General features: G+C 35.8%; 1 protein-coding gene across 1 annotated transcript in view; it reads left to right on the plus strand.

Moving 5' to 3' along the window:
- Positions 1-300: 300 nt before the first annotated feature.
- Positions 301-25,358, plus strand: part of BOD1L1 (biorientation of chromosomes in cell division 1 like 1) — a 39,871-nt gene continuing 14,813 nt past the window's right edge. Inside the window, exons 1-15 of the mRNA XM_026068496.1 lie at positions 301-425; positions 1,754-1,944; positions 3,255-3,866; positions 4,345-4,494; positions 5,865-6,031; positions 7,318-7,441; positions 7,764-7,908; positions 9,040-9,115; positions 9,997-16,144; positions 17,994-18,061; positions 19,545-19,614; positions 22,192-22,235; positions 23,053-23,140; positions 24,309-24,388; positions 24,996-25,080. Coding sequence (XP_025924281.1) covers positions 1,761-1,944; positions 3,255-3,866; positions 4,345-4,494; positions 5,865-6,031; positions 7,318-7,441; positions 7,764-7,908; positions 9,040-9,115; positions 9,997-16,144; positions 17,994-18,061; positions 19,545-19,614; positions 22,192-22,235; positions 23,053-23,140; positions 24,309-24,388; positions 24,996-25,080 — 8,041 coding nt within the window. The 5' untranslated portion in view covers positions 301-425; positions 1,754-1,760. The remainder of the gene's footprint in view (positions 426-1,753; positions 1,945-3,254; positions 3,867-4,344; positions 4,495-5,864; positions 6,032-7,317; positions 7,442-7,763; positions 7,909-9,039; positions 9,116-9,996; positions 16,145-17,993; positions 18,062-19,544; positions 19,615-22,191; positions 22,236-23,052; positions 23,141-24,308; positions 24,389-24,995; positions 25,081-25,358) is intronic.

Genomic DNA, 25,358 nt, shown 5'->3' on the forward strand with positions numbered 1-25,358 from the left:
TCCGGCTCGCCCCTTGGCCCCCGCCGAGTTAAAGCCTCTTCTCGGCTTTCCCGGGAGCAAAGCCGGAGTCCGTGTTTTCAGAGGGAAGCGTGGGCAGGTCGGCGGTACAAACGCGACTGTTTTTGTTGAGGGTTTCTAATAACGTAGGTATGTTTGACGTATTTTGTTCACCACAATAAGGAAGGGGTAGCTAGTGTGTTCAGTAGGTAGAGTTCAGAGAGGCTTTTAGCTTTTCCAGACAAGTCTCTGGGAGGATAATAGTTTATCAAAGCTCGTGTCTAACTTCTCTATTTCTCCTAGCCTGCATATCAGAATTTGAGACAACGTGTTGACAACTTTGTTTCCAATCATTTGGCAACTCATACCTGGAGTCCTCATCTCAACAAGAACCAGCTGAGAAACAACATTAGGCAGCAGGTTCTCAAGTAAGTGAAACATTTGGAGTTTCTGTGCTTGAACACGCTCATGTACTGTGATAGCTGACTGAGGCTCTAGGTCAATTGTAAACTGCTTGCTTTCTTTAAACACACATCTAAAGAAGCATTTCTTTTTTCATGTTTAAAAGACATTATTATTTCAGATAGCAACTTGTCACCAGTATTAGTCTGAGTTAGACTGCAAATATTATTTTGTCTGATCCAAGTTGTTCCAGGGATGGAAAGCTTGTTTCTGATTTGGGATGCAACATCCTAGCTAGAGAATTCGGCTTTATTCTTTTTTTCTAAGCGAGAAATTAATGCAATTCCTATTATTACCAAATTTTGAGCCAAATAAAGTTAATAGGCTTTGACAAATTAAGGTTTGTAGAGTACGAACTTAAGTTCACAGAGCAAGAAACTGGACATAAATCCGTCCAGCCAGAGAAAAGTTTTTGTGGAAGTGCTTGATGTCATTTTGACATAACTAATCTGATGTTGCATTATTTCATGAGTGTTCCTCTAGTTTTTGTTCTCAATATGTAGAGCCATAAGAAACATTAGGAAATTTCTTCAGAGTAGCAAGTGTTTGGTCACTAGATTGGATCCATTGGATTGGATAAAAAAGGGATTTGAGAACAATTTTTTCCACTGATAGCAAAGTGATACCATTGGTAATTGGTAAAGGGGATTTGGAGCTTTCTTTTAATAAGCAATGGGGACAAGAGATAATGTAGTCTTTTCTGGAATGTACAGGGGGACTGGAGATAAGCCATAGATAGAAAGCTGTCTATTATGATTTATTTGATGTTATTAGAAGATTAAGAGAGTTGTATAAAGCAGCAGAACTCTGAGCTGTCAGACAGTATTGGAGGAAAGTAACTTATGGTGGTGATGACTGGTCTAGTATGTATCTGTCCCTTGTGCTTTCTATAATTAATTCCCATGGAACAAAACAAATTAATAAGATCATGTTTCTTCTTAAGTTCTTCCATGAACATCACTTTTACAATTAGTTAACCTTTGTAGGCATAGACAGTAATGACATAACAGCGGCTGTTCATCGTTTTAATTCTATGTGGTTGGATCACTTTGTTTCTTTACCGTAAGTTTTTTGGGGGGAAATAAATGTTCTTCTTCTATGTTCATAAGACATTGTGAGAGCTATTGAAATAGAGGTAGTTAGCTAAATACACACTTGAAGTGATACTCAGAAAACGTTAATGCTTCACTGGGAGTTCTTAAAAGTGTTTACTTCACACCTAAATGAGCATATTTCATTAAGATGCTCTTGAAAAGACATTTCTTTATTAAGTGTTAATGTAACTTTGTTCCAGGTCTGGAATGTTGGAATCTGGAATTGACAGAATTATTTCTCAGGTTGTGGACCCAAAGATCAACCACACATTCAGACCTCAGGTGGAAAAAGCTGTTCATGAATTTTTAGCCACATTGAATCACAAAGAGGAGGCAGGCCTCAGTACAGCTCCAAGTGAGGAGAAAAAAGATGCTTCTATTGCAGTACAAGGTATTCTACCATTGCTCTAAGCAGTCTATTACCAGAATTTTGTTTTACTCAAGAGAGGAAGCATTGACTAGGTTTGCTGCTAGCACAAAATGGTTAGCATCAGTATTAACAAGCTGAGCTCCAGGCAGCGTACCATAATATTTATCTATTGCTGTACGTGTAAATGTAGAAGGCACGAGAGATGTCACCATGTACCAAACTCTGTCCCTTCTACCTGAGATTACAAGGAATCGGTTTACTGTAAAAGAGTTGATATCAGGATATGTAAGTATTGTAGGGTCAGATAAGACATAGCTATAGGAAAAGAATGATTTCACTTTTTTTTTATGGATTGTTAGATCAAAAAAGATTATCTACAAAACATTAACTGTCCTAATGCGGTTACTGTGTGCAGTAAAATTTGAATGGCTAAGCTTCTCTCAAGAGCTTAAGTTCTACTCTAAATCAGCCCGTCTCTAGCTTATGTATAAACATAGCACTTGCTTTATGATTTTCATTTGTGCTGTCTGGTATATGCTTCTAAACACTCCCACAGGTAATTGTCTGTTCTTTCCTTCCTAAGGGGCTCCAGAGCAGTCAGTCTAGTTGTAACCAGACCCTTTATTTAAATCCTAGCCCTTCTCCTGTGAGGCCCACTTCCTTTAAAGTAAGTGGGCTAACAAGCCAGCTGCAATTCTTAGGGCTCATCCAGTTAACTCTTTCTCAGCCACCTTCAAAGTTCCTTCTAAGAGAATGGGAAAATGATACAGGATTTTTGATAGTTCCGTTGTCTTCATGAAGTTTGAAAGTATAATATGCTGAGTCCACTTTCCAGATGATTTATAAAGATAACGGAGTAATGAAATCTAGATTTTTTTTTTTATTATTATTTTTTACTGCAATATTCTATTTCATGCTACTCCAAAGTCATCCTCACATTTGGGATGATGGTGAAGTTGAGGAAGGGTTGTGTGCAGAACATCCTTCATAGACAACCCTTGCTTTCTTTAGTGATCTCAGAAACAGCCATATGACACAGAGCAAAATGAATCTCAGGTAATCAGAGCTGAATCATTTTAGAAGTGAAACTTCTTGTTTTTTCCTTTTTTTAATCCAAAATCTCCATATGGTTAGATTCAAAATTAGTCAAACCTTGTGGTTAGATTTATTTATTCTAAATGGAGTGAGCAATCTTTTTTGTTTCATGGGATGCATATCCTATCTGAAAGGCCACTTCCTTTCAAATGTAAGCCCTATAGAAATAAATATTTCCTTCCTGGAAAGTTACAGAAACTTAGATGAACTAAAACTATTTTTTCTTATTCTTCAAGGTGTCTCTACTACTGCTCCTAGTGGCAATGTAGCTAGTGATGCAATGTCCATTTTGGAAACAATAACATCTCTTAACCAAGAAGCAAGTGCTGCCAGGGCTTCAACAGAGAATTCAAATTCCAAGAGCAATGACAAAGTTGCAAAAAGACTCTTGTCTCAGCAGAGTGTTGATGGTAGCACCGAGAGAGAGCGAAATGCAGAGGACTTGCCAGACAGAGAGAAAGCAATTTGTGATCTTTCTGGAGAAGGAGCTGAAACATTTGAAAAGTGTGAAGATTTAAATGAGTTTCCCTGTCAAAGTGAAGAAATAAAAAATGCAGCAAAGGATACTAATAGTTTAACTTCTACAAGTAAGGAAATTCAACAGGAAAGTGAAGATCAAAAGAGTAAATTGGTAGATAAATGTGACAAGAAACCAGACAGCAGTGAGAAAGGGGACAGAAGAAAAGAAAAGAAAGAAAAACTTGAGAAGAAGTCTGACCATTCAAAGAAAAGTGACGATACTACAAAGCCAAAAGAAGAAAAGCAAGCGAGAGAGTCAGAACCACTGAAACTCTTAGTTCCAGAAAAAAATAGCAATAAGCATAAAATAACTGAAAGCACAAAAGAAGGTATGATGTGGGTGAATCTTTTCCTTAAAATATGACTGGTTTTTCAAAAGTGTATTCAGGAGGTGAATTGGAAGTATATTTGGAATGAGGTGCTGTGCTGATCCTGCCAAATTTCTCTAGCTGGCAACAAACCAGGTTGTAGTTTATCACACTTAACTGAGGAACTCGCATCAGTAATCTGATCATCCTTGATTCTTTAAGTGTGTGTTGATTGAGAGAGCTCACCAGAGTGAGGCAGATGACCAAGGATCCTGGTTTGTGTATAAAGTTTCTAGTTGTACCTCAGTGGGATTTTTCCTTTGAGTAAAAGGAGTCAGTCTAACAATATTTCTTTACAATGTTATAAATATATTTTTCTCTGCTTCTTATCCTTAAGACAACAGTATGTTTTCAATGGCAAAATAACTGTTTTGGTAAGAAAAATTTCTCAAATAGAGTGTACTGCATTACAACTTCTTTCTATTTTTTCCTTTGCAAGAACATACTTTGGTAGATTCAGATACGGATGTACTCAGTGACATCACTGTCAGCTCTGTCCATACCAGTGACCTTTCTTCCTTTGAAGAGGAGAGCGAAGAGGAAGCTGTAATTTCTGACAGTACTGAAGAAGGGGAGATCACATCAGATGGTAAAATGTCCAGATTGTTAAATCTGATGGTAAAATAATGAGAAAGAATATGTAATGCTTTTGTCATTCGAGTAAATTATATTGTAAATTTGACATTTTGCAGTATATTTTATTGTGCTTATTTATGCACAAGAACTTGAATGTGGAATTGATAGTGTTTGTGCAATTAGCAAAGCTGAGTAATGGTACATATTCTGAATCTTTTTTTTAATAGTATGATATGTTCTTGTACTGAAGTGTTTCACAGGCAGCAGAAACACTTAGTGATGATGGGTTTTGGCTTTGTTTTTGAGGTTTTTACCCTCCCTTCCCCAAGAATTTGGTCTAACCTTGGACTGCTTTGTCTGTGGCCTTACGGTGTATAGCTCACTTTGCAAATCAGGCCAGTACTAGAGCTTTTAGATTGCAGAGATTTCCAAATTCCACAGTGGAAGCAACATGAATGGATCTGGCTCTAAGAGCTTAGAAGCACCAAATCTGTTTGCCAGGCAGTTTCCCTCCTTGTGGTCTCTTTGTCTGGAGCGGACTGAACTCTAGCTTTTGGAAGTATGTGACTTTCGGAGTTAAGAAGGCCTTCCACTTCATAAGATACAGTGCTTTAGAGCCTGTATGAGTTGTTCCTAGTATGCTGTGAGCTTATCTTTTCTGCTCTAAGAATATTATTTAGAAGCACTGAATTACTTGCATATTGTCTGGCTTTGAAGTTACCTGTAAACATAACAGTTGCATTCAGGTATGACTATTTGTGAAGTGAAAACAAGCCTTAAGTTTCTTTCAAGGATGCAAATTTATTGTACAGTATGGAGCACAAATTTTTTTTTTGCTCTATTTATAATAACCCTGATAAAATTGAAATAGATTTACATGAATAGTACTTATATGAGTATGAAAAAAAATTTTGTATATATTTTAGTAAACCTATTTAATTTTTAAGTTCTGCTCTTCTGATGTGTGAATGCAGTTTAATTTAATGCACAGCAGAAATTATATTCTGACATCTTACACAGTATTAGCTTAATAAGTGGCTAAATACCTGTAAATCATGTTGCCTTTTTATATACATTATAAGAGAATAAGCACCTTTGTTTTACCCAAGTTTATTCTGCTTTTTGTAATTTGCAACTTTTTGCCTGAATAACAATAATGTGCACAAATGGATGAATATCCCTTTCAGGCTTTCATAATCCAGTGATATTTTGGTGTATGGTATTTGAATTTTTTGTTGTTTGTATTTTTAAAGGAAATAGTTCTATTATTAAATTATAAAGCAGCTTACCTTGTCATAAGTTAGCATTTGGTATAAAATTGTATGTTAAAAATTCTGCCGTAATTTATCAACGTATCTCTACACTTTACTAACTTTCTTTCAGATGAAGAGGAGAAAAGTCATAGTAAGACAAAGTCTCAGACTAATGAGCTGAGTGATGGGAAAGCCAAGCCTGTTCGTCATGCTTATGTTCGCAAGCCTTTTTTGTACTCCAAGTACTTCAGTGATTCTGATGATGAACGAACTGTAGAGCAGCGCCGTCAGTCCATTGTAAGTCTGGATATTGTTACTGTTCAAATTCTAACATCTTAAATTTTTCAGTACAGAAATTCCATTTCTTATTTGGTGATGGTTTAAGTGGGATAATTTGCTGTTTCTTTTGGGGGTTTTTTTGTTTGTTTGTTTTGTTTCCTGTGTTACAGCTACCCCTTCTTCCAGCTTTGACCAGTATTGTGTGATTTGAAGCACTGAACTCCAAAGAAGTGCTCTGCTAGGTGCCATTTGAAGGCTTCTAGCTATCAAAGCCATGATGCACTTCCCCCCCAACCCCTCCCATCTTTTTCCCTCTCTAAAATGAACACACTTCTGGTGTTTACAGAGGATTTACTAAGTATGTGAAGTGTCTTTGCAGAATCACAGCAGTAGATGAATTCTTTCTCGTTTGAGTCACTTGGTGTGGAGATTGAGAATTACTGTGCATATGAAAAATCTGGTCTTCAATAGACTTTATATATATATATATATATATATATATATATATATACATACATACATACATATATATGTGACAATTTGGATGGAAAAAGTAGCCCTTATCTATCTATTACCTGGTTTTGGTGTGGTTCGTGTAGAGCAGGCTTGAATTGACTGCAGGCTACTTCCTTACACTGTTGCTTTACAATTTCAGTTCTTCCTGTCTGTGAACTTGGTAGTTTGTATCATATCTGCTGGCAGTGAGAATGGGTAGAGGTTTAAGCATGTTCACTGTGCTGCATGGAAGAAGGACCAGCAGTTCTTTTAGATATCTTTCTCCTTTGGCTACCTACATGTTATTAGGATAGCATAGTTTGCCCCCATTTATTCACCCAATAACAGTGGGTACAACAGGGTCTGTATTTTACTTGCACAATTTAGTATGATGTAATTCAAACATGAAAGAAAGCAATTGTAAAAATAATTGGAAAGGTAAATATGTCTAGAAGAAAAAAGTTGTGAGCAAATGAGACCTGTAAACTACTGTGCAGTCTGATTGTGGGCGCCATATCTTGAATATATACTTTGAGAAAGTCTCATAGCCTCCATCTCTCTGCAGTGTCAAGCAGCAATGAAACTTTATGGGGCTTAGCATAATTTTACCTCACAGAATTTTTAGAGGATTCAGTTAACTTTCATACAGCGCTTTCTAAGGACTGTTTTTTTTCTTTTTTTTTTTTGCCTCAAGGTAAAACATTCTGATTTCTGCAGGATTTAAAAGTGTATTTGTATAGTCAAAGAATACTCCTTGTTTGGTCTAACGGTAAAAATAAACTGTCTTTTCCTTGTTCTTATATCTTCAGGCCAAAGAAAAAGAAGAGAGACTCCTAAGAAGACAAATTAACAGGGAGAGGCTTGAAGAAAAACGTAAACAGAAAGCTGCAGAAAAAACAAAGTCGCTGAAAACTGGAAGTCAAAATGCTAAAGGTATGGGATGTATAATATTTAACTTTTTGGTTTTGTGGGTTTTGGGTTTTGTTCTTTTTTTAAGAGAGAAAAATAACATTCAGGATAAAATATTGGTAGCCCAAGGTTTCGCTAGGGATTTAGCAGAAGAATGGATTAAGCAAATTGTTTATTTATGAAAATGTCTTCACTCTTTCATATATCCCATGATTATGTTGCTGAAATGCAACAACCACCCCTACAGGTTAGTACTCTGCACTGCCTACAATTCACATTTGAAACTGAAACAATAATATAAAGACATGCTTTTGTAGTTTACCGTTTGTGTACTATATTATTTTAGGAAAAAGTGGCTTGAACTTAGAAGAACCTTCAGCAAGAAGTCTTGAATCAAAAGCTACTGGTACCAGCATTAAGGATGTACTTAAAGAACAGAAATTTTTAGAAAAAAAAGTAGCTCTGAGCAGAAAAAGAAAGAGAGATTCAAGGTATGTTTGGTCATAAGGCATAAAGTTTTGCATATTCATTTTTTCAGTTTGAAAAGGTTCTGCTCAGCTTTGTAAGTAGCCTTATCTGTTTAATAATTTCCTCTTGAAATATTTGAGCAATTTTGCTGCTAATAAGCATGAAATTGAGACATAAGTAGTGGCTGCTTAATGTACTGCAGCTCAGCCAGGCTGCAGTAGCAGCCTTTGTGTGGCTTTTCACACAGTGGTAATAAAGGCAGGAGAATAGGCAGCTGTTTAGATGTTTGCGCATCTAAATATGAAAAACTAGTGTGATGTATTTCCATTAACTATTATTTTTCTGATCTGACTGGGTTTCTAGTAGATGTCTAATAGGTTGTATCCTGAATCCTTTCAATTGTCCTTTTGTTTTAAATTTTTTTTGTATCTCCTTTTGTGAGGGCATGTTTTTTGGCAAGCTTTTGCCAAACTAATGCCAGAATTTCATTCTCCATCTTATTGCACCTTTGTTTCTTGAGTTTATTAATGAGGTAAACTAAAAAGACTTACCAGGTTGATACTATTCAAACTAATCCACTGCTCAAATACATATTAATGTATTGCACAGCTGCACCGGCTGGAATTTACTGTGCAATTATTTATTTATTTATTTATTTTTAGGAACTTTATTTCAGTCAGTCTTCAAGCTGGCTTGGTCTTTAAATTGATGTTTTGTATACGTGTGTATGTGTCAGCACACACATGCGCACACACACAACTATAAAATGAACCAAGTTTCTGAAAGATAAAGAGTATTTTTAAAGTTCTCTTCTGTACAAGAAGGGTAGAAGGGAGAATATATTTCTCTGTGACAAGGAGGGCTCTTATCTTTTTTTACAGTAACACTTACTGTGCTAATATTGTCATACTAATATTCTGTCCTTTAAAGCACTGATGTTCAGAGGATATCTGTTTAGGCTTTCTTCTTTTTCCCAAGATAAAAGAAGCTTGGAAAAATTGAATAGTTTAAAGTTGTGTGATTGTGCTTCTTCTGTATCTTAGAGAACACTTCTCTCTCTCTTTTTTTTTTTTCCCCTCCTTAGTTTAAAAGCTGAACATTTACAAATTTTGTTTGTTTGTTTTTCAATTGCTTGCCTTGACTGTCTGTTTCAGGCATGTTGAAGATAGTTGGAAAAAGAAATATGAGCCATCTGAAGATGACTGTAAAGAAATGCAAAAGACAAATGAGGTATGTATCTCTTAAGCTGTTAAAAATCATTTCAAAAAACTTTTTAATGCAAATAAAATTTATGCTCTATTGCTTTTTAATTGTAAAAATACTTGTTCATATGCACACACCAAATTGCGTGCCACTGCATTCATTTTTATGAATTAGGTTTTTTTCTGTTAGTTCTTTCATTTGAATTAGTGAATCTTTTCTAAATTCTTAGAAGTGCTAGTGTAGGTTTACATAACTTATTATATGTCTGCATATTTGTTGCTGATATATACACAATACCTAGTTTAAGGCCCTGTTTTGCAAAGCCTGTTGAGTCCAAAAAAGAGCAAAGCATGTCTTATACCCAGAGATATGAGGAGCTTGATCTATTTAGCTTCACAGAGAGAGTTTTGAAGTAAAAACTGAATGTAGCCTGAACAGTACCGGAAAGAGAATTTTTAGATTGAGACTTTTTACCAATAATGTTATCACCAGAAAACAGTGATAGTTGAAAATCAATTGGAAGTCAAGAATTATCTTTCAGAAGTCCAGATTTTTTTTTTAATCAGCTAGAATAATGGCTCTTTGAAATAATTTGTGAAATATTTGTAGTTGCAATGGTACATTTAAAAATCCATTTAAATCGTTTCTAAAAGAATGAAAGTGATAGTCTAGTTCAGACTGCTTGAGTTTAATTTCTGTTTTTTCACAAATTTATGATTTTCTCACAATGGCAGATATTTGAAGTAAAAATCCCAAATTTCATTGTCTTACTGGTCATATTATATGATTAGCTTTTATTACAATAAGTGGATTCCCTGGTATACTGTGCTTATGGAGAACAATTTTTTTAAGTTACAGAGTGAAGGAACTATGTAACATTTGCTTATGTGCATGGTTTTCTTTTGTAGACTTGTGAAAAAAATTCTTTAAAAGAACTGAAGCATAATCATGGAAAAAGTGAAATATCTAAACCTCTTAGAAGACTTTCAGAATCAGTGCATTCAACTGAAGAAGACAAAGGTGATTCTAAAGTGGAGAAAGAACATAAAAGAAAAATATCCACCACCCTTCAGGTTGAAGGAACCCAGCAGGACAGTGAAATAAGGGATTCAAAAAAACAACTGGATAGAGCAGATGTTAATACTGAAGAACTACAGAAGCAGAAATCTATATTTAAAAATGAAAAACATCCCAGAAAAGATAGTGATACAGAAATTCAACATGTCAGAAATGCTGCCAAAAAAGAAGCCAAGTCTTACAGAGATAAAAATGAAAAGGAGAGAACTGCTTCAGAAGATAAACTTTCTTTAAAGTACAAATATAAAGGAGACAGTATTCATAAATCAAGCGAGGATGTTGAACTCCATTCTTTTGAGAGAGGCTTGAAAGGAGAGGATGGTGCTCAGAAGCATAATCAGCAAATAAAGGTTTCTTCAGATGACAAATCCGAAAGAAAAAATAAACACAGAAGTGAACGGAAAATATCAGTAACTGGAAAAGATGGAAAAAATATTTCTGAATATACTTTAAAAGCTGAAGAGTTACTGCGCAAAGAAAATAAAAAAGACAGACATCTCTCAACAGAAAAATCAAGAGCAGAATACAAGTCCAAAAGGTCACTGAGTGATTCTAGGCCACAAAAGGATTCCATAAGTGCCTCAAAACAACCTGCCTCTGCATCACACAGAAGGAGTGAAAGTTACTCGGAAGACAAACATGAAGTAGAATCACCTAGCTCTGATTGTAATTTGAAACAAGAAGATAATGTTCACAAAGATAGACGAAGATCTAAGAGTGTTGTAGAAGACAAGCTTTTGTTAAAGTCTAAGTCAAAGAGTCATAGTAAACAATCCAAAGCAACTGAAACAGAATTACAGGAAAACTTAGCAAAACAAGAGATGGTTCAGAAACTGGACAAAGATAAGAGCATGGAAGAGAATGACTCAGAAAAGCAACACAAATCCAAAAATGAAGATAAAAATTTTGAGGAAAGTGGTGGTGTGTTTGAGTTCGATAGTGGCATGCAGTCAACTCAGGGATCACAAAAAGACTTTAGTCACAGAGTTAAGTTACATTCGGGAGAAAGAGGATCTGTAAAAGAGAAATACAGGAGTGATAAAGATTCAAGCAACTTCAAACTAGAAAGAAAGTTCTCTGAAAGTCACAAAAGCAGAAGCTTAAAGCATAGTAACAAGGAAATAAAGAAGAAGGAAGAGAATAACAAATTGGAGGATAAAGACATTAAAGAAACAGAGAGCAGTCATGAAAAAGTGTTGGGCATCATAATGGCAATGGATAAGAAATCAAGTAAGAAGATACTGTGTGAAAATAGAAAAGGCAGTATATCAAACCAAGATATGCAAGCAGGAGAGGAAAAGCAATCAGCTGCCACAACTATAACCAGCCATACTCCAGCCCCTCAAAAGTTAAGTACAAATAGTGATGACTCGTATTCTGCCCATGAGGGAGAGCTGATGGAACGTGATTTGGAACAAGCAAAAATGCAGGAAGTATCTAAAATTGAAGGAAAAAATGTTCAGAATTCACTCCAAGCCACAGATGCTGAAAATGCGACAAAAGAAAAAATCTCTCTCTCTGTTTCAAATAAGGAATTAAAATGCAGTTTGGCAGATCTTGAAGCTTGTGAATCTCAGCTTCTGGCTGCAGTTGAAAAAACTGTTAAACAAGAAAACATCCCTAATAAAGACATCAGTGCCTTAGATGCTTTGTCCAAACAAACTTCCATGGATCAAGGACCCAATAAACAAGGGGCTTATCAAATGAGCATTGTGTACGAAACAAGTGGTAGAATCTTACTGAATGCTCCCAGTAAGGATCAAGCAACTGAAGACAGCAAAAAACCAAAGAATTTAAAAACTGTGATAAATCCTAATGTAGATAATGATCCTTTAGCTATTAATTCTTCCAGACAAGATGCTGCTGATGTGAAGTCCATGAATATGGGTATCTCGGATTTTACAGATTCCTCGGGTAGTGTGTCTAAAGAAGAATCCCGTAATTCAGATGGGACTTCTTTGTTTAAAGATGCTTTCATTCTGAAGAATGATGCAGCACAGGCTAGATACATGGAACAAGACAGTGCTGCAATAAGTTCTTTTATGAAAAATGATGGCAACAATGCTGTGATGGACAGCATAGAAAAAGATGGTGAGGTGCCACTACCTGATGAACAGGCAATGGAAGACAGAGCTGACTTATGTATTCAAGAAGGTTATGACAAAGCAACTAAGTTAGAGAGCCCTCAAAGAAGTGAGTTTAAAATAAAAGATAAAAGCTTGATGACTGACAGAACTGAAGATCACGGAGATGCAACAGCAAAAGAACTTGCCCTAACAAACTTAAAAAGAAAGGAAAGAGAATGCTTGAATACAAACCCTTCTACAGAAGGAGAAAGAAGCACAATGATGGATATTGTGAAAAACAATGAGGTGCATGATGTTGGTGATATGATACAATCTTCCTCTGTGTTAATGCCCATAAGAGTTCCACAAGAAGCAGTCAAAGACTCTGTTATAGCCAGTAGAGAAGAAGGGAATGGCATGACTGGTGTGGAAGACAAAAATGAAAGCAATGCAGTAGGTACCAGTGCAGGAAGTAGTAAACTTAGTTTGTTGCACAGCAGCCTTCGAGCAGCTACAGCCACTGTGATAGGAACTAGCACAGAAACAATTGAGAGCACTGTAATAGCCACTAGTACAGGAGAAGGAAGAGCTGAGAGTGCATCACCTTCTGAAAAGGAAAGTGATGCTACGACCACTTGCTCAGAAGAAGAAAGTGAGGTGACATTAATTTGCACAAGCCTAGAAGCTGATGAAGGCTTCACAACAGGCATCTGGGTAAAAAGTAGTGAGGGAGGCGGTTTCATCACAGGAGCAGATGTTGGTGAGTGTACTGTTGCAGCAGCTGAAGAAGGCGGTAGTGGTGTTGTCACTGCAGGATTAGCAGAAAGTGAAAGTTTCCTAACTAGTACAAAAGAAAATGATGAGTGCAGCATGGTTGATGCAGAAGAAAGTGGTAAGGATTCAGTCAATGCAAGTGGAGTAGAAATTGAAGACAATGTGAATAGTGCTGGAGTGGAAGAGAAAGATGATGCTGTAACTAGTGCAGGCTCTGAAGAAAAGCGAAAAACTTCAACTTGTGGAGGTGCTGGCAAATTTGAAAGTTCTGTATCCTGTTTAGGTGAAGTGGAGAGTGATGGTGCTGTAACCAGTGCGGGGACGGAAACAGGTGAAGGATCCACAAGTGGTGACAATTCAGGTGAATTTAGTAGCAGTGCAATAAGAGCTGGCCAAGTGAAAGAACATGAAGGTACTGTGACTTGCACAGGTGCAGAAGAAAGAAGTCATAACTTTATAATCTGCTCAGTGACTGGTACAGATGCCCAAGGAGAAAGCACTGTAACAGGTGCATGTATTGAAATGGACACAAACAACAGTGCCACAAGTGGAACTAGTAGTGACAAATGTGAGGATACTATAAATGGTGAAAGTGCAGTGACCAGCACAGGCATAACTCCAGAAGATGATGCTGAAATTTCAGTAGTCTGCACAGGGCTAGAAGACAGCAATGAAGGGTTTGCCATTTGTTTGGATGCTGAAAAATGTGAAAGTCTCATGGACAGTACAAGAGCAAAGGAAGAAGCCAACATCACTATGATTAGTTTAGGCCCTTGTGATGATGAGGGTTTTGTGACTAGTACAGGCTCAAAAGAGGAGGATGAAGAAGGTGAGGGTATTGTGACCAGTACTGGAAGAGGAAATGAAGAAATTGAGCATGCTTCTACTTGTACAGGAATGGAAAGTGAGAATGCAGTAATTTGTATAGGTGCAGAAGAAGATGAAAGTTCCATTATCTGCATAGTTGCTGAACAAATGGAAGCTGAATCAGGAGTGGCTGGCACAAATATAAGTAAGCTTACTGTTGACAGCATGACAAGTGCAGAGAAAGAAGGTAATCATGGCACAGACTGCAAAAATACTAAAGGGATTGTTGAAAGCAGTGTAACCAGTGCAAGTACTGCAGAGGAGGGTGCCCTGACAGCACATATAGGAAAACATGAACATACCCTGATTCCATTAGATGCTGAGGAATGTGAGGGTCCTATGACTAGTGCTATGACAGTGCAAGATAAGAGTCAGTCTGGTACTGTAGAAGAGCATGAGAATGTCATGATGTCCTTTGGCAGCAGAGAACTTGATGGCTGTATAAGTAGTGCAGTTCCAAAGGAAGATGAGAATTCTCTTATTCCTGCTGACAAGGAAGAAAAAAATAAAGGTGATATTATCTCTACCAGTACAGTGGAAGAAAGTGATGCTCCCTTACATTCAGCTATGGATGCTGAGGAAGGTCCACTCGCTGTTGCAACAGCAAGTGAAAGTGGGGAAAGCTCTATGGTCTTAATAGACACTGAAGACACAGAGGTGCCAATGCCCAGTACAGCTACAGAATTTAAAGAGTGTGTGCATGCTTTTAGCAGTAAGCAAGAAAAAGATGAGTGCACTATGATTTCCACAAGTATTGTGGAGGAATTTGAGACTCCTATGTCAAGTGCTGCTGTTGAATATGATGGCCAGCTCCCCTCTGTGAGAACAGAAGAAATAAATGAGAATACTATGGTTTCTATAGATATGGAAATATATGAGGTTCCTATGCCCAGTGCATCCAGTGCAGGAGGAGATGATGATGAATGTCACCCAACTGCTAGTGGTAAAGAAGAAAAAGATGAGTGCGCTATGATTTCCACAAGCGTCGTGGAAGAACAGGTAATCCTCATGTCTGGTGAAGTCACAGAAGAGGCAGTTCAACACGTCTCAGACACAGAGTCAAAAAATGAAACAGTAATGATCTCTACAAGTACAGCAGAATGTTTTGAAGCTCCAATGTCTAGTGTAGGTGTGCAAGATGAAAACAAACTCACTGCTTCAGAAGCAGAAGGAAGATATGAAGCTGCTATGATCACTACAAGTATGACGGAAGAATGTGAGATAGTCCTGATTAGTGCAGCACCACAAGCTGAAAGTGAGCTCATTGTAGCAGAAGGAGATGAAGATGCCATTATCTCTGCAAATGCATCGGAGGAATGTAAGATTGTGGAGACCAGTGCAACTGTGGATGAACAGTTTGACCTAGCGGCTTTCAATGCAGATGCAAAAAGCAAAGGTTCTGTGATTTTTGTGGGAGAATGCGGAGCTCCTGTTCTTAGGGTTGCCACCAACAGTGAAGATCAACACACTGCTTCAAGCATAGGAGATAAAGAGGAAGGGGCAGTGATCACTCTGAGCACAATGGAAGAATGTGATAGTCTCTTCACCTTTGCAGTCATAGAAGAAAGTCAGCTTGCTGCTGAGAGTACAGAAGTAAAAGACAAAAGTGAGGAAATTTTTAATACTGCTAACCAGATTGAATGCATCCTGTCGACTGCAGGTCCAGAAAAAAGTACTAATTCTTTGCTTGTCATTGGTAGAGAAAATGAGACCTCTGAGAGTATTGTGAGGGGAGAATCATTAGCTTCTCAAACCATGATAGACAGTGAAATCACGGAAACAGATGAAAATTCAGTGAACCTTCTGAGCGTAGATGAAGCCCTTTGTGTGGAGATTAGTACGGAGACTGCTGCAAGTGCAAGCCCTTCCACAGAGGCAAATGAAGATGATGAGGAAGCTGAAGCTGATGTTTCACATGAGGATGTTGCATCAGAACTCTCTTGTGTGATTTCAGAAGCAGCAATGGAGAAAGAAACTCTGAGGAATTTAAACTATAAATTTAATTCAAACTTACTTTTAGAAAGTGACTTTTCTGAAATAAGGACTCCACTGCCTAGGGCAGAGGCTCTTTCCTTAGTTTCTGCAAATGCAGTTACTGTAAATGCCAACCATGGTGAAGTGACTATAGAAGCAGAATTAGGGGAAAAAAGTGACTTCCCTGTGTTGCATGTAGAAGAGCTATATGAAAGTGATGACAAGATGAACTTGGTCAAAGTAGACAATATTGGAATTGAAGTTACTTTCCAAAAGAGTAACACAGCCTTTAATTCAGGTGAGGTTTTCTTTTTTCTCTTCAGCTTGTAAGCTGATACTAATAAATGCATTTTACCATGGGTAAAATTAGAAATAACTTAGACTGTTTGAATATATTTATTTATGTGTAGGTTGCCAAATAGCTGTTAATAGTTTATTTAAGAATTGACAATAAATGCTTAATTAAGCATGTGATTCTTTGAGTATGGGAGTGACAACAAAATTATGGATGCGTTTCACTTAAAGATCTCTTCAGCATTTTAAAATGGTGACTTTTAAGTGGTTGTGAAAATTGAGTGTCTGCCTTTAATCATAACTACAGATTTTCTCTGAATAGTTACTTAATAGTCTTAGTCACTCTCTTAGGCTGAATTTTATCTTGTGGATACACTTGAAATAGAGTCCTGCTTCATGTTACTAAAGGAATCAGATAGTGATACTAAGTAAATGAATACTTAGAGAAAGCAGTGATTTAGGTGTCTATTTTAAACGTAAAACTTAAGTTATAGTAGCATACAACACTAATCACACTTTATTTCCATATCAATTTTTCTAGAAGCTAATGTGAAATGAACTTCCACAGTTGCTAGTCCCTAAAATACTGTGTAATGAACATCCTACTGTTTTCAGCCTTTCTCCTCTTTGATTCTTCAGAATAATTAAAGCACCAAGTTTATGAAATAATAAATTCTGTAGATGCCATAATGAAATCAAAATTATGACTTCATTATAGATTTTGGAGAAAATAAACTGTAAAAGAGGTAATAGAGAAATTCGTTTATCTTCATTTAAACCAAAGGAAATTGAATTATGCTGGTCAAGTACTTCTTTTAAAACTTTCTCCCTCTCATGTCTCTGTCATTGCCATTATTTCAAAAAATACACTAAAATATTGTAATGTGAATTTAGGCCCAGATTTACAAAGATATCTAGTTGCTTTTATTGATATCTATGATGAGAAAGCTCGCTGTGCAGATTTTGGGATTTTAGGCATAAGTCAGGAAAAGATGCTGAACTAGCAAACTTGAAAAATGTTATTCAGTATTTATACAACCCAGGCAAACACAAGCCATGAAAATGTAAACTACCACGTTTGGATATCATGTAGTCTTTTGATGCAGCTTCTGTGAATGCCAGTGGTAATAACAGATTAGGTAATTCTAGATTAGGTAATTTTGTGGACTGTAACCACGACTTAATCATTTCATCTTCTGAAATAGGTGCTTTAAAAGGCTGTGGAAGTTGTATGAGAAATGCCATCTGCATGGCCTGTTTTTCAGACATTATAAGCAAACTGCTGTTCCCTTATGAGATAAAATGGGTGGGCTTCAAGATTTCATAGAACAGCTATCTTTGGCAGTAACGGGAGCTACTGAGCTTTCAGTCTTTACAGAAATTGGGTAATTTGAGTGGTTATGCGTTTAGATATGGCTTTAGGTATAATTGTCACTTAAAAGTATTATTCCTTGTATTAACTCTTAACTATGCATTTATTAATACAGATCTAACTTTTGAAATTCTGTCAGGAAACCTGTTAGTGTTTTTAAAGAAAAACACAAAAAAATACATTCCATTTGCTATGGTCAAAGTCAGAAGACATAAATAAGCTGTGGTAAATTCTGATAGCCTATATTTTCCAACACTTTTATACTCAAGGAAAATATAGAATTACTTGTGTTTCTGCAGAAGCCAAGTTATTTTTTGAGCTGGTATACTGCAGAGAGATACACTGCTGTATCCATTGCCTACAGGAAGGGATTAAATTCACGTGTCATGTTCATGAGATGCTACTAAGGAATAGCATTGTACTGTAGCATGAGATAAATATAATGTAACATAACAATTTTAACATGTTTTTATTTAATTAGGCAATAATGCAGCATTACCAAACTTGGCAGAAGAACTAGAATTTGAAACCAACTTGAGAACTGAAGAGGTATTTATGTTATTTTATAAGTTTTGGTTATATGCTTTCTTATATAATTATACATCTTTTTAGGGTTTCTTACTGTACCTTTTGATTTGTGTGCAACAAGAACTGCATTTGAACTTAGAAACTTTCAAAGGATCATTTTTGAGAATATTTAGCTGTATTTTTTTCTAAGCAGCTGACGTTTAAGTTGTATGGACTATCCATGTTATTCAGTGGTAGAACCAGTTACCTCTTTCAGCCATGTCCCTTCCATTACCATAATATCCAAGTTTTCTTTTTTAGAAGTAGTCATACTGTGAATATGCTGCTTGTGATAGTACTTGTAAAACAGTCATGCATGCTTAACACAGTTGATAGTCATGAGTTTGGTCTTTTGAAATAGTGAACATACACTGCTGTTCATTCTGTTGTATCACTTTTATGCTAGTGTTTAGATTCAACCGTTCTGTATGCATTTGAAGAAGGTTTGCTGTAGTTTTGCACTCCGATAACTACAGTCCATTATCTGTAGTAACAGAAGACTAGGGCATCCTGGATGATACAGGGCACTGGATGCCAATACTCAGCTGAAGTTGAGCCTGTCCATTTGTGCCTGTGCTGTGATCCATAACAGCCAGGAGGTCCAGAAGGGTTAATTCACTCAAATGCAGGAGGCCGTCCACATATGCATATCCTGCCAAACCCACGTAATAATCACTTTGAGGGGGAATATGGTTCAGAGACTCCCAGGTATCTCTGAAAGGATCACCTTTGGATCTGGACAGGGTTACTGGCCCCTGCTCCAGGGCAGACCAGCTGAATATTTCTGAACCATGGTTTTGGTGCTTGAGATTGCACTTTGGGAAAAACCAAGTCAGCTTCGGTTTGGTGGGATTTATTGATTTGAATTCAGTTCCTCATGCAAATTGCTGTGTTGTTCACCAGCCTAAGTTGGTCCTGAAGACAGTATAGCCATGTTCGCATGGTACTGTATCAGAGTTTACAACATCTAGATCTGTCTTTTGTGCTATATGAGGCTAAATGTGCTATCCATGCATCTGTAATATCTGCAGCCTAAATTAAAAAAAAAAACCATGAGTCACTAAGAGTTGACTATACTTTGTTAAGCATTGCGGATGTATGTTTTTCTGTATATGTGAACATTTCTAAAATAATTCTCATAATCAGAACTTCTCTTAGAGTAGGAACAGCACCTTGTGTTCCTGAGATTCTTTTCAGATCTCCTTATTAAACTTATCCATTGTTACTGCATCAGTTTCAACTCTAAGGTCATGCTCATGGCAGTGCATTATTTAGCAGTAATGCGACTAAGCTCTGCCAGAGTTCTTTAATATTTATATTGCTGTCTAATTAGAAAACTCTGAAGACTTTTATTGTAAAAGCCTTGTGATAAGAGAACATTTTCCTTTACATGAGGAAGGGGAGAGAGATATACTTCCATTTTGAATATCTGCAATATTTTTGTCTCCTTTCATTTCTTGTTTAGCCACAACAGCCTGAAAGTCCAAGAAGTGAAGAAGTATGTGTGGATCTTCATACTAAAGAGTTTCAAAAAGGTAGATAGCAGTTTACATTTTCATACTGCTTTGACTGTTACTCATGAGTTTCTTTGTAGATTTAATATATACTGTGTTAGAGGGATTGATGCAAAGCCAGCAAGAAACCTGCTTGAAACCTTTTACTGGGCTCCTGTGGATTTGGTTGGGGGGGAGGTCCTCCTTTTCTTTCAATATGATATATTGAAAGAAGGGTCAAAAGTGTTCAGTGCTTAAAAAAAAAAAAAAGACTGTTAACATTCTATCTAAAAATCAATGAATAGAAATATGTTCTGTGTTCAAACAAGATACAGAAACTTCCCCAGAGAACGACTTTCTTTTTTCTAAACTTAGAACATCCTTGTTTCTGGTGTTGTGACAGGCCCTTTGAGGATATGACAACAGTAAGTACTATATGACTAAGTCACAGAGTCTTCAGAGAGATTTATTTTTTCAGTCTTGCTCTTCAGAAGATGAAAGTGTTTCTGGCCATCCACTGAGATTTGAAGAGCACTTATAAGTAGGTAATCACCTAATTAGAAATCTCATTTAGTCAGATTGTTTCTGTGCTCAGTAATTCCTTCTAAAGGTACTAAATTAGTCTTAAATGGGAAAAAACAATCCCTGTCTCCCCAAAAATACATTACTTTAAAATGTGTTGCAGTTGTTTGGCTTTCCTGTTAAAGCAGGAACAAACCCCTACTATGTTCCCGTCTTGATGGATTTTGTGCTCCAGATGCTTTACAAAGATGTTTATAGCAGTACCAGATGAGAGTTAATCTTCAGTTAATGCAATAACAAGCAAAACTGAAGTGAATTCCATGAGGTGCCAGCAATACTGCTGTATATAGAGTCCAAAGAGGTTAAAGATGTATTTCCTCCTATGGAAAGTTGCAGCTGAATGCATAAATGCTAGAAAGGGACACACTGAGATGTAAAGCTTACTTCTAAATTATTTAGACAAGTATACTGAAATAAGTGTTCACCAAACAAAAGACAAGACTTAGCAGTAAGGTGAGTTACAAACACTGGTATAATTTTAGAGTCTTTTTTTATTCTTGAGGTAGGTTGAATTCACATACCTGTTTTAATGTTGTAGTGTGCTCATGTAAGTGATAAGAGACATGCTTTGCTCACAAGAAAGAAAATACAAATGCTGAGAATGGATTTGAAGAATATGATCTTCAGGGCAGCAAATTCGAAACTGTAACAAGTTTTTTTCTACTGTGAGGTTTCTTGGAAGTGCCTGAAAAACTCAGCCACTTCAGATCACTCAGTCACCCAGGCAGACAATAATTAACTTTTTAAGATGTCCAGACTGAATTAGCTGTGATAATCTTGTTTTGTGTAAAATGTTTAACCAAAATCCATTTATTGTGTAAATCATGTTGGATATGACGCACGTTGAAGAATAACAATTGTTGCTCTTGGTAGAGCTTTTTTCTCTCCCACTACTCAATAATCTCTTTTTTTAATATATAAATGTATGTGTATGTATTTATAAATAAATATATATATATATATCAACGTACATAAAGGGAAGTTGTTTAAAAGACAGATGTGTGTCCTGTCATGAGTATGAACAGCAGACACAGTAGTTTAGTAGCCCAAGATTCCTGGGAATGTAAACATGCCATTGCTGTTTGAGTGGGTAGGATCTAGCTCTTCATTTGACGTTGCTTTAGAAATTGAAAGATGTTTTGCAATCAAAGGGTATAGCTGTGGAAAAATTGTTTTTAAAACATGTAAATTTAAGAAATGAGCTACAAATTATATAAAATGTATAGATTGTTTTACTGGATCATAGACTTACGTTCTTATTGTATGCTTGGAATGTTTAAGTAATTTAGTAGTGGTGGTGTTGTTTGTTTGTTTTTAATTAAAAGACTAATTCAGTATCTTTATGGATCAAATTTTAAGGGTGTCATAAAACCCTCTCATGGAACAGCTTTCTAAAGGATTTTCTGTCTTTTTGTACCTATATGAAATGATTTTGAAAGGTATGCGATTTTCCAAAATCAGAACCCATCAGCTTCTATTATTTATAAAGAATTATTTTCTACATTTTTGTGACATGGAAGGCTAAAACTCTGCTTTATCAGAGCCGAACTTAGAATGCAGTAGAATCTAGCTATCGGACAGCTTCTGTATGTGCATTGTATCAGCTACAGGTCTTGCTGCCAGAACTAGGCAAGCTTTAATTCTCTGCCAAGCCTCGTGGTACAGCATAGTTTTCAATCTACTTTATTTTTTCCTGTGATCTAGCATCTCAGTTAGTGACTTCAAATTTATGGATAAAATTCTGACCCATTCAAGAACTATCCTGTATTTGAAATTCCAAAATTACCATATATTTCAAAGATCCTAGCCTCCTGATTGCCTATATTTTAGCCATTAAATGATTGTCAGCTATCCTATACTTTAGAAATCCATATTCTTTATTTTTGTTTGTTTGTTTAAAAATCATTATGGAGAAGATAAAGTGCTTGGCTGCTTCTAATTTGCAACATCAAAAGTAAGTTACATAGTTTCAGAGAGATGAAGTAGATGATACTTTGCTCTTGCTGAGCTTTTCTGATTTTTTTTTTTTTTTAATAGACTTGCAGCAGAGGAATATTTCTCTAGAAAAAGAAACTAGATGCGTAAGTTCTTGTTTTTAAATTTACTTACTAAGCTGTGCTGCTTTTCTCTTACTTGAGTTTCTATTTACATTAAATATTCTCTAAAGGAAAATGTTATTTCTTGTATAAGCAGAGCCTATATATGTTGAGATTGTGCAGCTGTGTTGGTTGATGTCTAATTATTCTTTTGAGTTTTCTAGTAAATATATCTTCCTGCATTGTTGTATAATATGACTATTTCAAAATTGTTGTTTTGTCCTCTTCAAGAATAGAGGACATAAGGAGGAACTGTACTTGAGGCTTTGATCAGGACTAGAAAGCTGTTCTTTTAGCGCAATCCGCTGTGATCTGACAAGAACGTGGAGAAAGAATAAGAACATGTGGGTTTGGGGTTTTTGTTTTGCTTTCTTAAGACAAATTACTTATCTCTGTACTATGTTATAGTGTTTGATGGTCACAGTTCTGGTTCTAGTGAGGTACTGATTTTCTTCCTGCCTGTAGGAAGGTGTTGTTCTTTTAAATCCAGAAATATTTTAAATAAATTGCCATGCTCTGTTGCTTTTAAAGCATATAGTAGGGTGCCTAATTAAAACTGAGTGCTTCTTTTTCATTAAAAATAGCAGTTAGAAATCCTGAAATTGCTAGAAGTCTAAAGTTCTTTCATGATGCTGGTGTATAGTAGGAACAAATTCTTTTTTTGTATTAACTATTCATTTTCATTTTAATGCATGTTGTATTTGAACGTAGCAAGTGGGAAAAACTTTCTCCGTTCTGTTTCTATAACCTTTATGGAAAAAATTAAGGTAGAGAGTTATTGTTCTTTGTATTTTATGCCTAGGCAGAAAACATGGATCACCAGATAACTGAAGAACACAGAAGCAGAGGAATGAAATCTAAATCTTCAGGAACAGTGGATAAAGAAAAATGTAAGTGGTACATATCTACACAAATCTGTTTAAAGCTTTTCTTCTGGAAAACAAAGTTTTACTGAAATCAGTCCATTTAGCCAAAAAATAATCTTTGGAAGAAAGAGTGGAGGGGGAATTCCATACTCCAAAAAATTGTTCTTTCCAGAATAACTTTTAATATTTCACTTCATACATTTGACAAAAACATAATAACAAATTTAATTATTGCACAGAAGAGAATTATTTAGTTGCTGTTTGTGAGCATAAATGAATAATTAATAATGTTATCCTTCTTATAGTTATATAAATTTTAGTTTTAAAATATTATATATAATTATATAATTATATAATTACATATATAAAATTAAATGTATACAAATAAATATATTCATATAATTATATTACATATGTGTTTATTATAAAAACACTTGGAAGGAATATAAAGCTGAGGAAAACTGAGCATCAGGGAAAACTGGCTACACTCTGAGCCTGGATGTTTCCTAATGTTAGACTAGAAAGTCATAAGTTTTACTGTAATGTTTTTTCTGTCTAGAAGCAAAAGGTGAGAAAAGTCAGTCCATTCAATGTCATAATTATTTCTAAGATAATATGGTCATTTAGATACTTTGTTGACATAGTCATTATGAGATTGACTATATAGGATCTGTGCAAGCCCTGCCCTCAACTACAGCCAAAACTTTTAGTAAAAGTTTTTGTTTTACTCTATTCAGTATCAGAACAATAAAGATGAAGATTGCTTTAGACTAACTGATAATGTCATTTCTCTGATTCTTCTGCTTCTGAGAATGTTGATTTGATGAAGTGACTAATTAGAAGTCATGCAGTGTTCATTATAGTGTTGTATATAGCATTAACTGCTTTTTGTGGTTGGGTTGTAGTTATGGTTGATGTTTGATTTCTTTATATAGTATTTCACATTTCAATTTTAAGGTCCTGCATGACAAATAAAAGAATCATAGAATTCTTTTTTATAACTGTTGTGTTTCTTTTCAAAAAGAGTTCAGCATAACTTTCTGTTAATGTAAATGTTTCTACTTTGTAAATAAGGTGCTACTTTAAAAAATCTTTTGAATTGTGCTAATGATGCACTAATATAAAATAGGATCAAGTTCAGAAAAATGCTGAAGGCACTTTTTAAAATTCAGACTATTATTTGTTTTTTCAGGCAACCAACTGATTGCTCAGGATGTTAGAAAAGATGATGAACAAAGTCAATGTTCCAAAACAAAACCTAATAACATCAAGGTATGTTGTTTTTTTCTTAATGTGTGTAATTGTAATGCAGATAATACTGAAGTCTCAAGTTTTTATTTCTATAGTAATTTATTTTGGGAGGCATTTTTGTCATTAACTAAGTTACTTCTACATTGCTTTGAATATAAAACAACCATAACTAGAGAATGATGTTCACTTTTCAAGGGGAATCAGTTTAAAAAATATGTATATAGCAGGTATCTGTGTGCATAACCTCTGCACAGCACCCAGCTCCCTGTGAGATATATAGGACAAATCTGCACCACAGTTACTAGTTTAGCAACCTCAGGGCTATGCTGATCAGAGATCTGCAACAGGGTATCAGACTTTACTTCAGTCCTGGGTTTGCAATGATCCCTTTCCATGTAAAACAGATTTCAAGGAAAAATAGATGTTCCTTGTAGGATTGAATGCAGGATATTTTGAATTATCTCACCTATTTGATGAAGGTACTCAGCATCAGAGTTTTTAAGAAACATTACAAGGGCTTGATGAATGAAACAGCTATGTGCCTGGTTTTTTAGTATAAGTACCTGAAAATGACTTTGAATTTGTAGTAAGGTGCTCTTTTCTTTGTTATTGTTTCAAAATAACGCAGGAAGCTATTTCAGGTGATACTGCAGAAGTGTCCGAAGAAATTGATGTAAAATGTACACCTCCTAAAAGTGATGTGGAAGAAAAAGGTAATGAAAATGCATTTTCAGGGCAATTTCCTGAGTCTGTACTGAATGCTAATTTCTTTTAATTTGAATGATTCTGAGAGAACAAAATGAGAATCTCAGTCCTAGTCAAATATTTGTGTATATTCTCTAGTTGCTTTCTGCTCTATTACTGCTATCAAATAATGCATTGTTCCTAGGTCCTTTAACGGTGAGAGTAACGTTGATGTTCCCTCCCGCTAGTGGTAGTCTGACTGAGAGAAGGAGTACACTGATACCACCCGTCCACTTTGTTATTGTAG

Source organism: Apteryx rowi, unplaced genomic scaffold (genome assembly GCF_003343035.1).
Source record: "Apteryx rowi isolate R43461 unplaced genomic scaffold, aptRow1 scaffold_272, whole genome shotgun sequence".
In the NCBI taxonomy this organism is placed as follows: domain Eukaryota; kingdom Metazoa; phylum Chordata; class Aves; order Apterygiformes; family Apterygidae; genus Apteryx; species Apteryx rowi.